We start from the raw sequence: 20,517 nt of genomic DNA, 5'->3' as shown, positions 1-20,517 counted from the left end.
GTGAGTCTAAAGGCGGTGCACCGCTAGGTAAGGATACATTATGGTGGAACGAGGATGTCAAATTAGCTATTAAAGTTAAAAGAGAGTGTTATAGAAATCTAAGTAAGAGTCGTGATAATAAGAATTTTGAAAAATATATGATAGCAAAGAAGGAAGCTAAAAAAGTAGTTCGAAATGTGAGGGATAAGGTATATAAGGAGGTTTATGACAAGTTGGATACCAAAAAAGGCGAGAAGGATATTTATAGGCGTGCAAATATGAGAGATAGGAAATCGAGGGATCTGAGTATAGTTAGATGTATCAAAGATGAAACGCAAAGGGTTTTAGTCAAAGATGAGGAGATTAAGGAGAGATGGAAACATTATTTTGATAAGCTATTTAATGGAATTCATGCTCAGGATCTTGGAGACTTTTCCATTCCTTTTCATGAGATGAATCATGACTTCATGCGCAAGATTCAAAAGAAAGAAATTGCAGAGGCTTTGAAGAAAATGAAATCAAGAAGGGCAGTTGGCCCAGATGGTATACCTATCGAAGCTTGGAAATGCATGGGTGAGAAAGGTTTAGAATGGTTGACAAATCTTTTTAACAAGATTTGGCGGACAAATAAGATGCCTAATGAGTGGAGGAAGAGTACTTTGGAGCCTCTATATAAGAATAAGGGTGATATACAAGATTGCACAAACGATTGTAGTATAAAACTCATGAGTCATACTATGAAACTTTGGGAGGGGGTGATTGAGTATAGGTTGAGGAAGGTTGTCATAATATTGGAGAATCAATTTGGTTTTATGCCTAGAAGATCAACTATGGAAGCTACACATCTTCTTAGACAACTTATTGAGAGACATAGAGAGAGAAACAAAGATTTGCATATGATTTTTATTGATTTTTAGAAGGCATACGATAGAGTACCTAGGGATGCTCTCTGGTGTACAATGATGAAGAAAGATGTTTCTCTCAAGTACATTAGTATAATTAAAGATATGTACGAAGGAGTAGTAACCAATGTCCGCACTTGTGGAGGGGTGACAACCAATTTTCCTATAACGGTTGGGTTACATCAAGGATCTGCGTTAAGCCCTTTCCTATTCGCTATAGTGATGGATGAGCTTACGAGATCAATTCAAGAAAATGTGTCGTGGTGTATGTTGTTTGCTGATGATATTGTTTTGATTGATGAGTCTAGAGCTGGGTTAATGCTAAGTTAGAATTGTGGAGACAGACATTGGAAGAAAGAGGTTTTAAGTTGAGTAAGAGTAAGACAGAATATATAGAATGTCGGTTTAGTAAGAAACGAAGTAATGATGGGAGTGTAGTGAAGCTTGGTGAACAAGAAATATTGGTGGATGACTGTTTCAAATATTTGGGATCTATCATTCAAAAGTATGAAAAAAATGATGGAGATGTAAATCATAGGATAAAGGTTGGGTGGATGAAATGGAAAAGTGCAACAGGAGTGTTGTGCGATCGTAGAATGCCATTGTAGTTGAAGGGAAAGTTTTATAGGACGACAATTAGGCCCGCTTTACTATATGGTACGGAATGTTGGGCTGCCGAGAGACATCATATTCAAAAAATGAGTGTAGCTGAGATGCGTATGCTTAGATGGATGTGTGGAAATACAATAAAAGATAAGATTCGGAACGAGAGGATACGTAAGAAGGTAGGCGTTGCATCCATTGAAAATAAGATGAGAAAGAATCGTTTATGGTGGTTTGGACATATTCGGCGAAGGCCTAATGATGCTCCAGTTAGAAGGATGGAGAAATGGGAAAATATATTAGTTAAAGGAGGTCGGGGTAGGCCTAAGAAGACTTAGATGGAGATGATAGGAAAGGATATGAATGCTTTGAACCTCACTGAGGACATGGCATTGGATAGAATGATTGGAGGAGAAGGATTCATGTGGAAGACCCAGAATGATTTTCTTTTTTTGGTTCATATCACTGACCCCAATTGTTTTGGGATGAAGGCGTAGTTGTTGTTGTTGTTTTATTGTATGACATGGGGAGACCCCAATACATAGGATGGAGCTCCCCCTCCAACGGTTAGATTTCTAACCGTTGGAGGGGCTCCAACCTATGTATTGGAGCCCCCCATACCTCCAATGTCTTATAAATAAGGGTGAACCCCTTTAGGTTTCTCATGCTTTGTAAAGCCCCTTTTGGGATTTCATATATTGAAGGTTATATTTTTTCATGCCTTTGTGCATGTGTATCCGTGCTTTTGTGCACTTGTGAGTGTTCTCCTTTGTGCCTTTGTGCACCCTTTGTGTTTCAAGCTTTGTGTTTATACACAAAGTCTCTTTTTATAGAGATTTTCACGGGGATGTCAACCGGTTGGATATAATCTGAGATCTGGCATGAATCCAAATATGACTAGTTAGATCCGATAGCCAAAGTCTGATCAGATTAATAGATCCAAACTTGATAGAGTTTTGCATCTGAATCCGAGTCCAAGATCCAAATCTGACTAAAATCTGAATCCGAATACATGTACATGTTGGATTTTAAGCTAGTCGGATCCGGATTCATATTTAGCTGATCCCATCCAACTCCGATTCTGAATACAATTAGTTGAGATCCAATTAGGTCGGACTTGGTATTGCATAGATCCAACCCAAGTCCAACCCGTTTACATCCCTAATATCATACTACTCGACCATAATGAAAAGAAAAAAATGGGTCGGATATAAGCTGATATCTGACCTAAATCTGAATCTAATTAGTTGGATCCGGTAGCCAAAGTTGGATCAGATTAATAATCAGAACTGAACTCGATATTGAGTTTCACATCCAAATCCAAGTCCAACTAAAATCCCAATCTGACTAAAATCTGAATCTGAATACATGTAAATGTTGGATTTTAAGCTAGTCGGATCCAGATAAGGTTTTAGCTGATCCCATCTAACTCCGAATCTGAATACAATTAGGGCAGTCTGATTAGGTCGATCTTGGTATTGCCTAGATCCAACCCAAGTCCAACCTCTTTACATCCATAATATCATACTACTCAACCGTAAGGAAAAAAGAGTATACATTTACATTTTATTTTGACAGACATTTTACACTAAAAGGATACTACAATTATTGATGTTATATAATAGCTACACGCTGCAATACATACATATATATAGAGTGATGAAAACATGTTGAATAGGCTTTTCGGGGGTTTTCATTTTATTTTCAAATTATGGCCATACATATGTGATCTACGCACTTGATTTTATAGGCATCAGCTCTTGGAGCATTCGATTCCGACACATGGGTGGGTTTTTATAAGGTTCAAAAAATCAAAGGTCCAAAATCTTTGTAAATTTTCGAGGGTCCAAATATCGCTGTTTTCATCAAAAACACATGATCCAGGTGTCAATTTCAATCAATCATGCTGAACACATCCATGGGGTTGGATTCATGAAAAAATCACCAGAAAGGCTGAAAACCCCAATCTCTCTCTCTCTCTTTTTTAATTGTCAAAGGTGGTGCCTAGGTGTCCTAGGCACAGCCCCACCGCCTGGGCGACCAGGTCTGGGCGGTGGGGCCCTATATTGCCGCCTAGGCTGTCACCGCCTAGCTTTTTTCTTTAAGACATATCATTTGCTTTCTTCTTCTAGGAGGAGGAGAAGAAGAAAGAGAAGACAATATACATGTTTCTTATTATGTTTTCTATGTTTTTTTTTATTTTGGGTACCACCTATGCCCCGCCTAGGCCTCACCGCCTATCACAACTAAGCTCTCTCTCTCTCTCTCTCTCTCTCTCTCTCTCTCTCTCTCTCTCTCTCTATCTATCTATCTATCTATCTATATATATATATATATGAGAACTGAACATATTAGTCCCCATTTCTCGTTCTGCCCCATAGGTTTTATGTGTTTTATGATAGATCTGAACCGTTAGATGTGTTTAGCATGCTCGATTTAGTCAGAATCGACTTTTGGATCATGTTTTTTTGACAAAAAAAAACATATTTTTCTGAGCCGGGAAAAACTGGTACCTTCATAGCCATTGATTTTGGATCACCGAAAAAACCTGTATACAGGTCAGATTTCGGCGATCCAAAAGCCAGTTCCCACTAAACAAAAGCTATAGATCACATCTCTGCTGTTGGATGTTAGAAAAAATACTTAAAACTACGATTTTTGAAGGGGCCTAAGAAACGCATTACTATATATATATATATATATATATATATATATATATATATATATATATATATATATATATATATATAGGGTTAATGTTTGCCAACCTTGTGGCTAAGGAACCCCTTAGTAAAAAGCTGTAATATTTTTAATTTTTTGATGTTTTTTGCACATTTGACCCTCCAGATGTAATCGACATGTTTGGGTTAGTAGAAATCAATGCTTGTTTGCTACCCTCAGTGGGTTAGGAAACTCCTAGTGAAAAACGCCAACTCTTTTTTTATTTAGCCTAGGCGAAGATGGGAATAAAGGGAATAAGGATGGAAGCCCCCTCTCTCCTTAGCTCTAACAGACAGTGGACAAGGGTTAGCTCTGTCAATGTGTAGAGCCAAGTAATTTTTTTGGACATCTGCCCCTCCAGATGTGATCTACATCTTTGATTTAGTAGAAACAACCCTTGGAGCATGTTTGCCCGATACGTTTGTTGGATTTTCCTAGGGTTAAAATATCAATGTCTTACAATCTGATGAATTTTCAACAACAAAAGATCGAATTTTTACGTCATAAAATATACGATCTGAGAGTCAATTCCTACTATTTTGACCATGTTGAACACATCCATGGGATCAGATTTGGTCAAAACAACTGGGTTCTTTACCTACAAGGGTAGCTACCACCTAGGAAATGAGAATGCAACAAGTGGAAATTGCAGGCAAAAGCATTTAAAAAAGAAAATCAAAATAGATGCATTTCAAGAATGAGAAAATACGAGAAACATCCAAATTCTGGCATGAAGCTTATATTAACCTTTATCCAGAGGAACTATACTTTCCAAAGGGGTTTATAACTATGAAGCACAACTCATATCTAAGCATGAAAGAAATGTAATAATTCTGCCAAAGTAGTTCCACTATGAAAAGGCCAATGCAAAAATTATGTTTCAAAAGGTATGTCCAGTAGAAAGCAGGAATCGTTATGAAACAAAAAAGTATACAAACAGATTAAAGGGGGTTGGGTACACATAACCACCAAGTACAGCTAAAACAGGCACAACATGAGCATCATGTAAATAGGACTGGCAAAATGAGACAGGCATGCATGTCTTCCACTGTCCACTTTAAGCTCCATGCCAACTCAGGCTGGGACTCTCCATCAGCTTGTACTAGTTACCTCATGTTCAGCTAGTTCCAAGCCCGATCCAAGTCTGAGCTAGCTTATCCATAAGAATTTCACTTCTTCACTTTTAGCATTGTGAAAGAAGCTGGATAGAGGAGAATCAAAAGCACCATGCCTCCTCTATGACAGCAATACACTCTAACCAACTGTACTACACAATAATTGTTAATATATGTGTGTGACAAATTATTTACATTGTAAAGTTAGAAGCCTACCAACATCATCCAAGCTTGTTAGCCCATTTTTGTAACCCAGCTTGTAAATCAATATTGAGCTCATGAAAGAGTAAGCACTGTGCAGAGTTGTTACCTCACTTTGTTTCCCAATCCCGTACATCAAGTTTTATAATTTCACTTGTTCATCTTCATCCCCAAGCCATCACAGGCAGCAACACTTAAATGCTTATGAATAAACTGAAAGTCTAGATACATGCAGCATTTGGCAGGAATATATAACCGTGAAAATGCAGCAACAAAACACGATCACTCCAGTAGCATCTAAAATATTAGCGACGTAAGAGGAATGCTATCTTTTAAAATAGAAGCATATAGAAAGCAGAGATGGTCTCAATCATTAAACTATGAAGTGAAGTGAAGCAGGAAAGGGACGGAGGTGTTGCGGTGTGGGGTGTTAAATAATATGTAATCTCCTAGGTAATCTCCTAGACTAACTAGGAATTAGTCTTTCTTTTATTTTACTTAGTATAGTTTAGTTAGGATAACTTTTTCTACTTTTTTATTTTTCATTTTTGACACTTGTAAACCTTTTTGACTAAGTCAACTTTTGACTAAAGTCAAAAAGGTAGAGAGACATTGGACTCCCAACAGCTCTATTTAGAGCCGTTGGGAGCCCAACGACTCCCTCCCCTTAGCTCTTATTTCATGTATAAATATGGGGCAAGTTCCCTTTACAATGTATTATTCAAGTGCGGGTTTTTCCCAACCATTTAATATAATTTTTCTTATTGCATACCCTTTTTTCAGGTATTGGAGTTGAACCTTTGTGGTTCTTTTTGTGTAATCTTTTTAAGACTATTTGTAATCTTATTTGGTGGTGATACGTAATCTTACAGGGTTCAACCTCATTAAGAACGAATGATACTGGAAATACAAAACCCTTAGAGGAAACAAGATAGGCATAATATTTCAAAAGCATTACCTGCGATCCCTTTCTGAAAGAGCATGCTCTAATAGCGCAGTGTAGGCTGTGTCCATAGTTGAATCTGTAGCCAAATAATCCTGCCAACGGTAGCAGATTAAGAACTGTATAATCACAAAAAATAGCATGCTAAAAGCATTAGGTCAAAATTACATGACAAAAAGCAAACAAATTACATATAACCAACAAGATAATTTCTCTGTTCCTGTCCTTTGTTCAAAAGTACAAACAGCACAAAAACATTGAAGATAGAAATTTTATTCTAAAATGCAACTAAAATAATTTTCAGAACAAGAAATCTTCGCAGAAATGCATCCAAATCCCCAAATGGAGATTTTTTGGCTGTTGATGAATCCTGGAATTGGTTACCCACATAGATGTTTTTCCTTTCACAAAGTTAATTTCTAACAACAAGACCTTGACAACAAAACTCATCTGACCTCTAACGTTAACCAATACCTTGAGAGTTCAGACTTGGTCCAGGTTGGTTGAACTGCTTGCACAGATAAAGTCTCATATGCAAGTGAACCAAATCAGTTCCAACGGCCATTCCCATCTACTCCTAGTCGCCAGTGAATATAGTCAAATTTGACAGTCACTTACAGATACAGCAAACTTCCAAACCAAGTTAAATGGAGTCTAACTCCTAATTTCTGGAAGACCAGAAACCCACAAAAGGAGCTCTGTCCAAGCAAACCAAATTCCCATAGGCTCTCTGACAACCATACAACCACTTTTATGAAGACTGTTATCATTAAACCTCATAGTCCCACCTTTTTTCCTTCCCCCTTCTTTCCCATTCACTTCCTACTGATAGTGTCCTTTTTTCTCTTCCTCTTTCACATCCTCTTCCTAATCACTAAGACAGGATATCCTTATGCTGGTAGGAAAGAGCCATTGGAATGATAATGTCTCGCTAGGTGCTACCCTTCCAAACTAATCCACAACCTATCACTTAACAGATCAAGGGACCGAACTCCAAATCATATCCTTGGGGTTCAGCTCAACTCAAAGCTAAATGTGATAGAAGTTAGAACAACGAAATGATGCCACACAGAAGGCACCTGGCTTGCCGTATCTCCTACAGAAATAGTCTCCCACATTTCTAGTTCTGCAGCTCAATAGAGCTTCCCAACAACTACAACAACTTGCTAATTTTGGGTTCGCTGAAATCCCTTCTAAATTGGGTAATCTAGCCCTCCACCAGGTTCCAGCAGTTTCTCACAAGACTATTTTTATCTCTAACAAGGATAAACAAAACAAACTGAGAACTCAATGGCCAGGGTCCCCCCTGTCTGTCCAGAACTTCAACTTGAAACTATTAACTACTCTGACATGGATAACTGAAATAAAATCCTGAAATACATTCAACTAATCTCTCCAGATAATTGATCCTTGCTTCCAATTGTTCTGTAAGCACCATTCCTAAAGAGTGATACTAACACTGTATTTTACCTTTATAAAACAAGTCTATGGTCTATTTGCTTTGAGCTCAGGTTGATTTACCCAGAAATCCCTTAGTATGGATCCTGGACCTTATGAGTTGATGACAACTGCCCTATAATACCTTACAACCACCACAACTTTGCCACCAATGCCTTAGGAAGTTGCAGCAGCTTCCTAATGCCCAAACCACCGAAGTCCAATGATAAGGTGACCAGATCCCAACTGAGATTACTAGTGGTGCCTGTTAAATTGTATCACTTTTGTATATATATATTTATATATATATAAAGAGAGATACATATGCATATATATATATATATATGCATATGTATTTATCATTATATATATATATATATATATAAATATATATTCTTTCACTTCTCTATTGTAAAACCTTCAGGAGTATTTTTGTCTTTTTCAGCTTTTACACATATTCATAATTATGAATATGCTTGTAATTCCTTCTCTTTTCTCTTTTCTCTTTTCTCTTTTCTCTTTTCTCTTTTCTCTTTTCTCTTTTCTTCTTTTTCTTTTTTCTTCTTTTCTTTTTTCTTTTTTCTTTTTCTTTCTTTCTTTTTATTTCCTTTTCTTTTAAGTTGACTAAGTCAACTTTGGAGGGGGGCCAACACTAGACGTTGGGCCCCTCCAACGGTTAGATTTCTAACCGTCGGAGGGGCTCCAACATCTAGTAGGAGCCCCTCCAAGGCCTCTACCTTGTATTATAAATAGGGGTGGAACCCTCTCATCATGTATTCAAGCTTGGAGCTTGTTTTCCCCAATTGTTCAATATAGATTCAATATTTTTTGCATGTGGCTATTCTTATTGTACCTTTGTGTACTTTCATTCAAGTGTTCTTGTGCCTTTGTGCACATATCCCGTTGTGGAGTTGGTGTTTGTAAAACACATTATCTTTTTTTGAGATATTTTCACATGGTATCAAAGCAAGACTTATAGAAGAAGAGCTCGGTTTTATTACTATTCTTGGAGGTTGCCTTGAAGAACGTGCACATTCCTTATCTTGATCAATTTGTGAGAAAAAGCTCAAAGAATATAAATATATATAGTCCAAAAGTTGGACATAAATGACCCTGGGTGCGGTCAACGTACCCAGGGTCAGGTTGACCGCACCGGGTGCCGCACCCACGTCGTGTCGACGCAGGTGCGGCACCCAGTTGGCCAAGTCCCTGTGACATAGCTTTTTGCATGAGAGACGCCCTGCCCTGCCCTCTGCCATCGAATCAAAAAGAGGCAGCTATAAAAGGCAAACTCACATGAGCCCACAAGACAAGCTGAACAAAAGGCAATCCTTTCCGTTCATTTATTTGGTTTGGAAATTAGGAACTCGCTTCTTTCTAAAGTGTATCGTCTTTTGAAAAATGTAGGAACCATAAAGCTAAGGTGGAAGCCTTTCTGTGTGAGACTGTGTCATATGAAAAGGGATCAACCCCACTTGGAACCTTGGTTTCCTTGTTATTCAGCTACTTAGCCTGATAGAGAGCATACTTCGAATCATGAGTTCTGGAAATAAGAGAGCTCCGATGGTGTGGCAACACCACCAATGCTACAAAAAGTGAGAGCAACAAGACAAGTATAGAAATGTAAGAAAATCTAAACCCTTAACCAAACTAGGAAAATAAACTGAAAAATAAAGCAAAAATAAAACAAATAGAGAGAGGATATGAGGCCCATCTCAGGCTTAGGTAGTCCTTCATAAATTGAAGGCAAGCACGGAGAACATCAGTCAAAGTTTGCCTCAACTAGGCAGAAGCTCAAAATACGTTGGGTCCAAGGATGGACCCAAGCCAGGACCTAGAATGGGATTTTTGAATGTGATGTGATAGGGCTTTCCGAATAAACACATTAAGTTTTCGAGCCTAACACCTTAGTAGTTCAAGGTGTTTTCCAACCTTCTGGGCCCCCCTCAAAGGGAAAAGGCCCCCATTTATAAAAAGGCAAAATTACTTTTACGATAAATTAGGTTTGACAATAAAATGACATTTTTAATGATAAAAGAAGATCCTTAATAAAAGGACAATCCTTTCATGATAAATGATGATTCTTTAACCAAAAAACATTTTTATCATTAACGATAAAAGGGCAATCATTTAATAATAAACAAAGTTGCTTTAATGCTAAAATTGATCCCTTAATGACAAATCAAGGCTTCTTAAAGGCCATAGTCACAAAAATCAGTCTCGGCTATATCTCGACAAGGTAATTGCTCACGATAATATAGGTTTAGTTTGACAATTCTTGGGAAACTCATGGGAAAAACTCAGTGCTTAAAAAATTAAAAATATAAAAATAGTAGAAATAAGTAAGAAAAATACCATGTTTAGATAATAAAATACACATATAATAAAAGAAAAAGGAAAACTAAAAAATATAAAAGGAAAAAGAAAAACATAGTTGAGATATAGAAAATAAGTAAAAAAGGTAAAAGGTAACGCATAACATAGTGACATTATCGTGATATTATCATGATAATATCATGACATAAGTTTCTGATGGCATTGTTCCTTTAATATCATTTTATGAATTTATAGTTATATTATCACTATATTTTCAAAATATAGCCTATATCTGCGACTATGTTAAAGACAAGCTGGGACAACAAGGGGGCCTTGACCAGTGTTATAAATATTATATCATATCATACGATACGATGTGATGTATCGTAGTATTGCTAGCCCATATGACACAATACAACCAGAGTATTGAACCGTCTCGCACTATGTCACATAGGTGCAGGTGCGGGTGCGGGTGCGGATGCGGTGATGCGGCACTTTAAAAAAACTTGGGTGCGGGGGTGCAAGGAGGGTATATATATATAAGATTTTTCACAGTATTAAGTTAACACTACGTGTATGTGTGTGTATTTATATATACATACATATATAGATATAGATATAGATAAAAATAAACTTGATTAGGGTTAACTAAATGTCGCATCGGCCTGGGTGCCGGTGCCGGTGCCGGTGCGGTGCCCTGTTAAAAGAGTCCATGTGACATAGGTCTCGCACCGTATTGTACCGTACTGTATGGTACGATACATGCCATATCATAAGATATAGCTACTTTTCCACTTTTTGTATAATTGTTCATAATGCTTAAATCTGATCTATTTTATTGTATGATTTTTTCTAAATTTTTCTAATTTTTTTTTTGTGTATTTTTACTTTTTGTGATTTTTAAAATATGGTTTTCGTGTACCTTACGACACGATACAATACATCCGTATAGCCAGCCCTTCCAATGATAATTACAGCATTGCCCTTAACAATAAAACAATGGGTCTTATAACAATAAATTAAGATTTACTAATGATAAATTACATTTATCATTAAAGATTCTGCTTATGGTTGCAACTGTTCAAGTTGTCCTAGTCATAGCCCTTGATCCAATTTCAGATTGAGGTGATTCATGTTGCATTGGAAAGCCAACACCTTGTACTTTGATTTGTCTTTAGGTGCAAACCTTGAAAACATCGATTTGCACCTAAAAATAAGATGTACCTTTTCTTTGGGCCCAAAATACCATTATTAGGAAAGTATCACAAAGATCTGATTATCATAACTACTATTGGTCAAAATTGGGCTACCTACATTACTCTAACTTAAATTGTCACAATGTTTACCCATGCCAGCCACCTAGCACCAAAACTCATATTTTGCATGCAATCGAGTAAATGTGCCTAATGAATCAAGTTGAAAGACTTGGCTAGGGATTGAGTAGGGATACCATTCTTATATCTTTTCAAGGTGAAAGAGACATATCTCTTAGAGAGGTGTGCATAACTTTGAAACCTAGCCTATGTCACACCAACGATTCACTTGCAAAGAGACATTACCTAAACTGCTTGCCAATAAGTTAGCTTCAGCTGCCATGCACACGCAGAAACTCCAAGCAAACCAGATTTGATTAAGATCAAATGATTTACCATAGTGTACCACAGTTTTTTTATCATTGGGTGACTTGCAATATGCATCCTACAATGACTGTGGTATAAGCTATGTCACAAGGACATGCCACTTAGGGTCCCGCGTCTAGGGGACATGACACATTACGACACATAAGAACATTATTTCATAATTTCCAGTTTTTAATAGTATTTTCAATAATAAAGTACCTTTATATATTAAAATAACAAGAAATATTTTTATCAAATAAATATAAACAAAACAATGTCGCTATGTCTTAATTTGCAAAAAAATGTGTATATTCATGCCTCATACTCGTATCAAGTCCGTGTCTATGTGTGACATAGGATAGTGAACAGCCGAAAGGTTACCAGCATTTGAACGAGATCATGGGAATTAGTTTCAATTCCATAGGAAAAGGTATTATAAGTGGTGGTCATGCAAGGTGGAAAAACACCAGAGAAATCAAAAATCAAAATGGTAAAAGACATGACCAGTTGTAAAAGTATACATGCAACATTATGGAATTAATTCACACAAAAGTTTAATATGGGGGCATATACAATCTCTGATAGTGGTTTAGGCATCAGAAAACATGAATTTGGGGACAAAGAGAGGGAGGCCCCGACTCTCTCTCTCTCTCTCTCTCTCTCTCTCTCTCTCTCTCTCTCTCTCTCTCTCTCTCTCTCTCTCTCTCTCTCTCTCTCTCTCTCTGCCGAAGAAGAAGAAGGTTGTTCTCTCCTTCTCACTCTCTTTGTCGATAGGTACTCTATGTTTCTTGTTCTTTTTTTTGGCATTTTTTTATGTTAGTTATTTAATATTAGCCAACACAAGGAGTAAGAATAAGAAGATTGTTCTCTCCATCTCCCTCTCTCTCTCTCTCCGCCAACAAGTAATCTCTTTCTGTCTCTTGGTTCTATTTTTTTCATTCTTTTTTATGTTAGTCATTATTTTTTTAATGTTAGCCTTTTTTTATTTCTACCAACATTGATTATGTACTCTCTTTTGTTTAGATAATATTGCCTTCTTTTTGTCCCTACATGCACATTTATATGAGGGCAGTAATTCGGGAATACAAATACATTAACATTTGGTTGTTAAATTGTTAATGCTTATATGCATTTTCTGATGGTGACATGATGTTAAGAAATTTTATTGTTAGAGATTTTATTACTTATTTTTTTATTGAATGCTCATATTTTATTTCTTAGATACTTACATAGATCAAGTTATTCCATTAATGTTACTTTTACATGTTAATCTCACATTTTTCAGAGATTTTCTATCTCTTATTGGTTGTTTCTTCATCAATAAAGCATTTCTTCTATTTATTTATATTTTTCTATATTTTTTAAAGTTTTTTTAAGTTAAAAAAAATTGAGGATTACGCTTTACGCCTCGCTTTGGTTTTTGGTGGAGCGCCTCTCTACTCCTCAATGCTTTTCACAACATTGGTGATGACTAACACACCCAACCATATTGAAACTTTGATATTCCCTTTGCAGCTTATAGGCAATTAGGCATGGGTTTATCGTGATAAATTCATCTTGCCTTAGTTTTATCATTTTTTTATACAAATGACAACACAGATCACGTCAGGGTGCTCTCTTTCTCAACACATTTAGGCTTGTCTAGCGGGTCACAGCCCAACCAACTTTTGTATTTTTTTCAAGATTAACCTACTTCAAAAGCAGTATGGCACTATAACTCAGGTTATTTCTGGAAGAAATGGCTGCAGCTCTATATTTTGATAGCATGAGTGCTATTCACTTTGCCAATAACTCAAAAACCATGATAATATCAAACATAGACGCTGATCATCGTTTTCTGAATCCATAATACCATTGTTGACCCTAGTTGGTTCCTTCATCTGATCTTGTTAGCATCTGGGTGTTTCTTTACAAGTATTGTTCTAACACTTGCCTGATATTGTTGTCATCCAAATTCTTCATGGTTTTGTCTTAACATGCAAACTGTTTCTGTTGACTATCCATACTCAGATGTATAAAAATAACATAATCCTACATTCACCAAACAGAAAAATTATTCACCCTCGTATGGATCAAGGGACATATTAGACACCCTTCTTCCAACCGCAGACAAGCAATGCATGAATCCAAATGGCAACTCTTCGCCAATGCAGCTCTCCACAGCCCCTTGGATCAAGCCAGGGCTTCCTCATAGGGTATCACCAGAATAAATCCGTTCAAAAAAATATTGATATACTGCATCGGCCTTTGCCTCCTAAATATCATAAAATGAGAATCCTAATTTCTAGTCGTGTCAATGACTGGACATTCCAGAGATGATCGCACATTGCAGAGATGATCAGGGTAGATTCTCCCACCAAACCGAGACACTTCAAACCCACTGATAAACTTGAGGAACAGGATCACAAGCATAAGACATGTAACTAGCAGCATCAATTTCCCAAAAAGAAAAGAAATAAAATAAAAAAGCACTCGCCAGATTCAAGAAATAAGATAACTCCAAGAGTTAACAAACACCGAAACAGAAACAATTCAAATAGACGATTGTGCATCATCACCATCATAATCCAACAAGCAAACAAAACCAACTCATCATGTTAATCACACACCAAAAACCGCAACACTCACTCGATCTCATCTAGCCCAAGAAACCCACAACTCCCAACGTGCACGCACTCACACACAGAGCACCCAAATCTCCGAACGAAACAGAGACAGATCGACACTCACCCGGAGTATCCGGGCAGCCTCCGCCGCAACCGGGGACGGCACGAAGTGGTGCGACGACGAGAGGCAATCTGCGACGGCCCGGCGGAGCGGCTCCGGAGGCTTCCTGGGCTGCGCAGATCTCTGCCTCTGGGATTGGACTCTGGAACTGCCAGGGCTTATGACCGCGCTACCGATACTCTGGAACAACGGAGGCAGAGACGCCGCCGACGGCACACCACCTCCACGTCGACGACCACCACCACCTCCGCCTCCTCTAAAAGAAGAGGAAGACGACGACTGAGTGAACCGATCCTCCGCAGGCATCGTCTTCCTTCTAGGGTTTTCCCTTCCTTCTTCCGACCCTTCCCTTCCTCCTACTCTTTCTCTCTGTCTTCTCTAGGCTTCCTCTGAAACCCCTATACCTCTTCAGTCCGCATCAATGAATCTAATGAAAAAACTCGCAGATTCGCTGCACCCAATAATTTATTTATACACACCACCACCAAAGGAAATGCGAAGAACTTGTAAAAAACACACCGTCTCTCCTTTCCTCCCCTTTATATACTCTTTCCCATCTGGCACCGTTCGGTCAGAAAGGCCCCCTCCTTTTGCCAAAATGGCCGGAATAGGATCCCGTTTTATATATGAAAATATCGGAGATATTTTGAAAATATCGTAAATAATAAGGATGCAATCGGTTCAGATTTTGGATCTGAAAATATGTAGGGGAGCCGGATCTGGAACAACCAAAATTTTGCAAAAGCCCCCCATCCCGAATACGAACCGTCTGCAACCCTGGTGATTTTATTAAGTTATCAGTATCGGTGTGAATCGGTCGATTTGTATATTGTATCGGCCCGAAATCGATACAGAACTGTGAAAAACTGGTTAGTTCAGGTCAGAATGTAGATAGGCTGATTCCCTAAACCGTTTTGAAAATCAATTCAAGGCCGATCCGGAAACTGACAAGATTGGATTTTCTAACGATTTTCTTACCCTTGAGAATTTTTTTTGCCAAGAGAGGTTTTTTTTTTTTAATTACACTTTTTAATAAAAAAAAAACATTCATGTGGTCAGAGGAATGTTTTGTACCAAGAGAAAATTTATTTTTAGGCTCCCCCACCACCCACCTATCACCACCACCCTCCTCATCTTCTCTCTCACTTTTTCATATTTTTCTAATCTATTTTTCTCATACTATAAAAACTTTAAGGAAACTTCTCTTATCAAAAACACTAATAAGCAAAACTTTCTTTTTCTATGAGAAATTTTCTCTCTTCCAAACTTGGCCATAAAAAACATGTGTTAAGATAATACCTATTTTGACAATATTTTTTGTTTTTTGTTTGTTTGTTGATATAAAAAACAATTGAAGTGGGATTCATAGTAATTGTATCCAATTTGTTTTTCTTTTTAAAATTTGAAATTTTTGATATATACTGTTTTCCGTAAAATGGTGTCTATTATGTTTTTTTTTTTTTTTGCATGATATAAAAGCAATGAAGAGATGTCTTATTTCTTTATATTATTTGATGGTCTCTTTGTGTTTCTGTAAATTTGTTATATCTTGCATTTTTATATATAGCTATTTTCCCTAGGTTTTCTTGAAAAAAAACTAGTTTTCATATATCCCATATTTACCATGAGCGATATTTTAATGAGAACGAGAATTTATTGTTTTAAGTAGGGGGTGGCAAAACCTGACACGACCCGACAGCTCACCTCTTAGGCGGGTTCGGGTTCGAGTTTGGCTTAAACTAACCCGTTTAATAAACGAGTTGACCCGCTTAACCGGTTTATTAAATGGGTCGGGTTCTTGTTAGGGGTATGTCAACCCGGCTGACCCGTTTAATAAACGGGGTAGGCGAGTGGGTCAACCCGCTTACCCAAACCCGACCCGCCCGCCAACTCGTTTATTAAACGGGTCGTGTCGAGTTACCCATTTAATAAATGGGTCGGCTTCGTGTTTGCCACAGCGGATCCGTTTATTAAACGGGTTCGGGTTGAGGTATGCTGACCCGCCAACCCACCGGGTCGACCCACCAACCCGACCCGATTGCCACCCCTAGTTTTATGTAAATCGACTCCGTGTTGCCCCTTTCATTGGTAAAGTTTCTTTGTGTCATGAATGTCTGAAAATCAAGTCCTTAGTTTATCTGCTGCCACGTTCGAGGTTTTAGCCTAAGACTGATAATCCATGTCTGGGAAATGCTCGCTTGTAACAGCTGGCAAGTATATATTGATGGGTTTGATTTTCGTTTGAACACTTAATCATTTGCATATCTACCTTTAAATTTAGTAAGGGACCACTCTTGTTGGGCAATGTGACCAAACGACAAGAGCAACATCCTGCCACGTGTGCAGCGTCAGCGAGGAGTGAAGGAATTAATAAAAAAGGTTTGAGCAAATTTTGGAAGAATAACTATACATTTACACGTGGCAGGCCGTCAACCGTGGTTGTTTTTTTCCATTGTCAGGAATTGTTGTCGCAATTATTTTTTCTTAAAGTTTGACTGTGTAATTTAAACAGAATCGTTTCAAAAGTAAATGCAGTTTTTTTCTTTTTTCTTTTATATAGATAGATAGATAGATATATATAGAGAGAGAGAGTAGTAGGCCGTCAGTCTTTTTTCTTTTTTCTTTTTTACAATATTTACATATTTATTTTCCTTTTTATACTTATTCTATAATTTTGAATTTATTTACTTTTGTAGATAAAAAATGCAATAAATATAACTATATTGAATTTCTCGTGAGAAAGTGTTCACTATTTAATCGTTGTTTTGAACTTTTGCTACTAGGGATGTTAGTGGATCCAAGCCCTCCTATTAGTAATCTGATCCATATTCCATATGTAGGTTTGTGACCTAGACCAAGCCTGGGTCTGAGTCTAAAACAATGCAAATTCGATTGTGATCCGACCCCATTGCACATAAAACATATTCAATTATCAAATCGGACCCCAGCATTACCTTTTCCCATCCAACTGCGAACACCCGAATTTGGATCTCATTAGGCATGATCTAATTAGATCCTAACCAAGTCCAACCCGTTTAGATCATTGTTTGCCAACATGGTATCGGCGTCCATATCAATGTCACTTGTCAATGTTATGGATCATAGAATTGGATAAAGATTTCTTGTCAAACAAATATTTTTAAAAGGTTTTGATAAACACCTTTCGATCCAGATAGATAAATGGCTTCATTGGCGCTGGACTCCTGGATCTGGACCCCCGCAAGGATCCACAAACTACAGGTTAGATAAAGACGTACCCCAATAAAGTTATTTCGCGTGAAAATCAGACTGCAATATATCGGTATCCAGATAAAAGGAGAGGTCCTGGTTCGCATCCAAGTAGGATCTAGATTAGACTAGAACCAAAAAGATCCGGTTTTGTTATACCTAGACCTGACCCGAATTTGAGCCACTGAAACCCCTGACCAACGACGGTGTAACAGGAAACTTTAGTTTGGTTCAAACAAAAAGGAATTTAGAGACGTGGCATTTGAAAGTAGGGTTGTCAAGTATATGACCAGGACAGGCCAAGACGGGTCAAAGTGTAGACCATGTGAGTTGGACCTGATTGGATCCAGGCACCTACAAGGACCGTATTTTTTTTCTTTTTATGATGAGGAGGAAGCTCTCACCGAGGACCAGGTCACTTAATGGGCCTGCCCTAGTGTGAGGTCAGTCCTAGCCCAGCCCTGATTCCATAGGAAATAGATTTTTATCCATTTTTTTAGCTCAGTCCAGTCCTATCCCAGCCCTGATTCCATATGAAATAGATTTTTATCCATTTTTTTAGCCCAGTCCAGTCCTAGCCCAGCCCTGACTGCAGCAAATAGTTTGATTTGTCCATATGAAATAGTTTTTTATTAATAATTGTAGCCATTTTTTATTTTATCTCAAAAAAAAATTAGGGGGCGCTGCCCCCGAACCCCCAACTATCGCACCAAAATTTTTTTTTTTTTGCTACACCCCTGTTTGCCCCGCCCCTCACATGAATCCTAGCTACGCCACTGCACCCTGCCTTGGGTGCCCCTACCTATGCGGAGCCAGCCAGGTCATAGTTTGGAACATGGCAGGATAGGGTTGCAAAAGGATCAAATCTCGGATCCCAAAATACATTGGGAAGTCAGATCAGTTCAGATCCAAGACAGCCAAATTTTGCAAATTTGGCTTCTTGGATCTGACCAGTTTACAACCCTAGGGCAGGGTAGTTCCAACTGGATATGTAAAACCCGAAGGAGGGGATTCAAAACCCGAAGAGGGGATCCGACCCGTTTACAACCCTAGGGCAGGGTAGTTCTTGGGTAGCAGCAATCGTTGTTTGTCACCTGACATGCGATGATCATGATTCAAAACCCGAAGGAGGGGAGGGGGTGGTCTTCCTTTCCTATATAAGGTTGAAGCTGGCTGTACTCCTCGTGGGTAGCGGGATCTCAAGGGTTTTTCGACTGGATGCATACCAATGTGCAGCCTATGATGAGGGGGTTTTCCCTGGACCTAGCTAAAAGAAGTATTATAAAGATGATGGCAAGGGATCAACGTGGGGCTCGGCGTGGTTGGTAGGAGCTGTCAGTGCACATCTCTTTATGGTGGGACGTTGCACGTTCAAAACCCAATGGTACGTTGAATAATAATGGGTGGGGTCTGCCCAAACCCAATGATACCATTGTGAGAATATTTTAGTACACTTGTCATACACAAAATGGGCATAGACGCCATAATCTAAAACAATATATTCATAATAAATAAACAAAAAAAACGAGCAATATATAAAAGAAGCAGGACATCGATGAAAAAAAAATATTTGCTTTAACATTTTGTCAAAATGACGTGAGCATCCAAAAGATGCGTGAGTAAATTTTGGGATCATGTTTGCTATAGTTGTCTCTAGGTACAAATGCCTTAGTTTTTTTTTTTCAAGAAACTAACCTTAACCTTATAGACATGTTATAAAGACTGACATACTTTTTCATGTCATAAAATCATATTTTTTTCATAGAAAAAATGCTATTCAAAAGTTGTGAGGGACCCGTCAGATATATGTGGGGGTCAAGTGTGAGGCCTGCAAAAAATTTAATGACATGATCCAAAATTGAGAGTTCTCTAACCTTCCTACTCTTAGTGTTAAATATACATGGCTTAACAGAAAAAAATGCTTGAGCCACGTTGCTAGCAGGTAAGATCATGTATTGGTTAATTTGCAACAGATTTTGGCATTCCTGTCTTCGTGGGTTATGGTCACCCCCAAGTCTTGTTTTGATCACATTGGGTTGCTAGTTTGTCAAGATCAACTACCTATGGTAGGAGCAAGGATCCAGAGAGCGGCTAAGTGACAAGACTATTCTATACAACCCATCACATGACAGCATTTCATGTGGGGTCTGCACTATGTAGCTATGGGCCCAATACAATGTCGTCATGAGATTGGCTATGGCACTAAGCCATGTCACTTAGCCACTCCTTTGATCTCAACTCCGAGCAAGGATCTAGAGACCAGATAAGTGCCATGACAATTCCACACTTTTATCCCTATACATTTAAGTATCTTCCCTAGATATTCATAACTAAGTGAGTGTGTGAGCATATAGTGGTCTGACATACAACTACTTTTATCCCTATACATTTAAATCATACTCAGCATGATGTTCGAACTACAAAAATAAGATCACTTTTATTCTCATAAATTCAAATTATGCTCAGCATGATCTTTGAACTATAGTTATAACAATCATAGATATCCACAACTAAGTGAGTGTGAGCAGAAAAATGTTGCATACAATAAAATAAATATAGTGTGTGATGCATTTGCACTACATATGTACTATAAGTATTTGTCTAATTTGCATTCTTATGTATTGTATTAATTATGCATGGCATTTCTATCCGCAAGCGATACTTAGCAATATCTATCATTTATCTTTTTATTTTTGTGTACATGCAAATCAATTAACACATTGCAA

General features: G+C 37.9%; 1 protein-coding gene across 4 annotated transcripts in view; it reads right to left on the bottom strand.

Moving 5' to 3' along the window:
* LOC149821257 (uncharacterized) overlaps nt 1-15,081 on the bottom strand; it is a 107,076-nt gene extending 91,995 nt beyond the window's left edge. For 2 of the 4 annotated variants that reach the window (XM_089981686.1, XM_089981687.1), the window contains exons 1-2: nt 14,567-15,009; nt 6,480-6,583 (exon numbers count right to left, since the gene is read on the bottom strand). In XM_089981686.1, coding sequence (XP_089837812.1) covers nt 6,480-6,583; nt 14,567-14,869 — 407 coding nt within the window. In that variant the 5' untranslated portion in view covers nt 14,870-15,009. Of the gene's footprint in view, nt 1-6,479; nt 6,584-14,566 lie in introns of all 4 variants that reach the window. The other 2 variants (XM_089981685.1, XM_089981684.1) reach the window with 2 other exon arrangements.
* Nucleotides 15,082-20,517: the final 5,436 nt, after the last annotated feature.

This window comes from Nuphar pumila, chromosome 12, assembly GCF_984573655.1.
Source record: "Nuphar pumila chromosome 12, dmNupPumi1.hap1.1, whole genome shotgun sequence".
Lineage (NCBI taxonomy): Eukaryota > Viridiplantae > Streptophyta > Magnoliopsida > Nymphaeales > Nymphaeaceae > Nuphar > Nuphar pumila.
The sequence above is the reverse complement of the archived record's forward strand: the minus strand, read 5'-3'. Positions and strand labels throughout refer to the sequence as shown.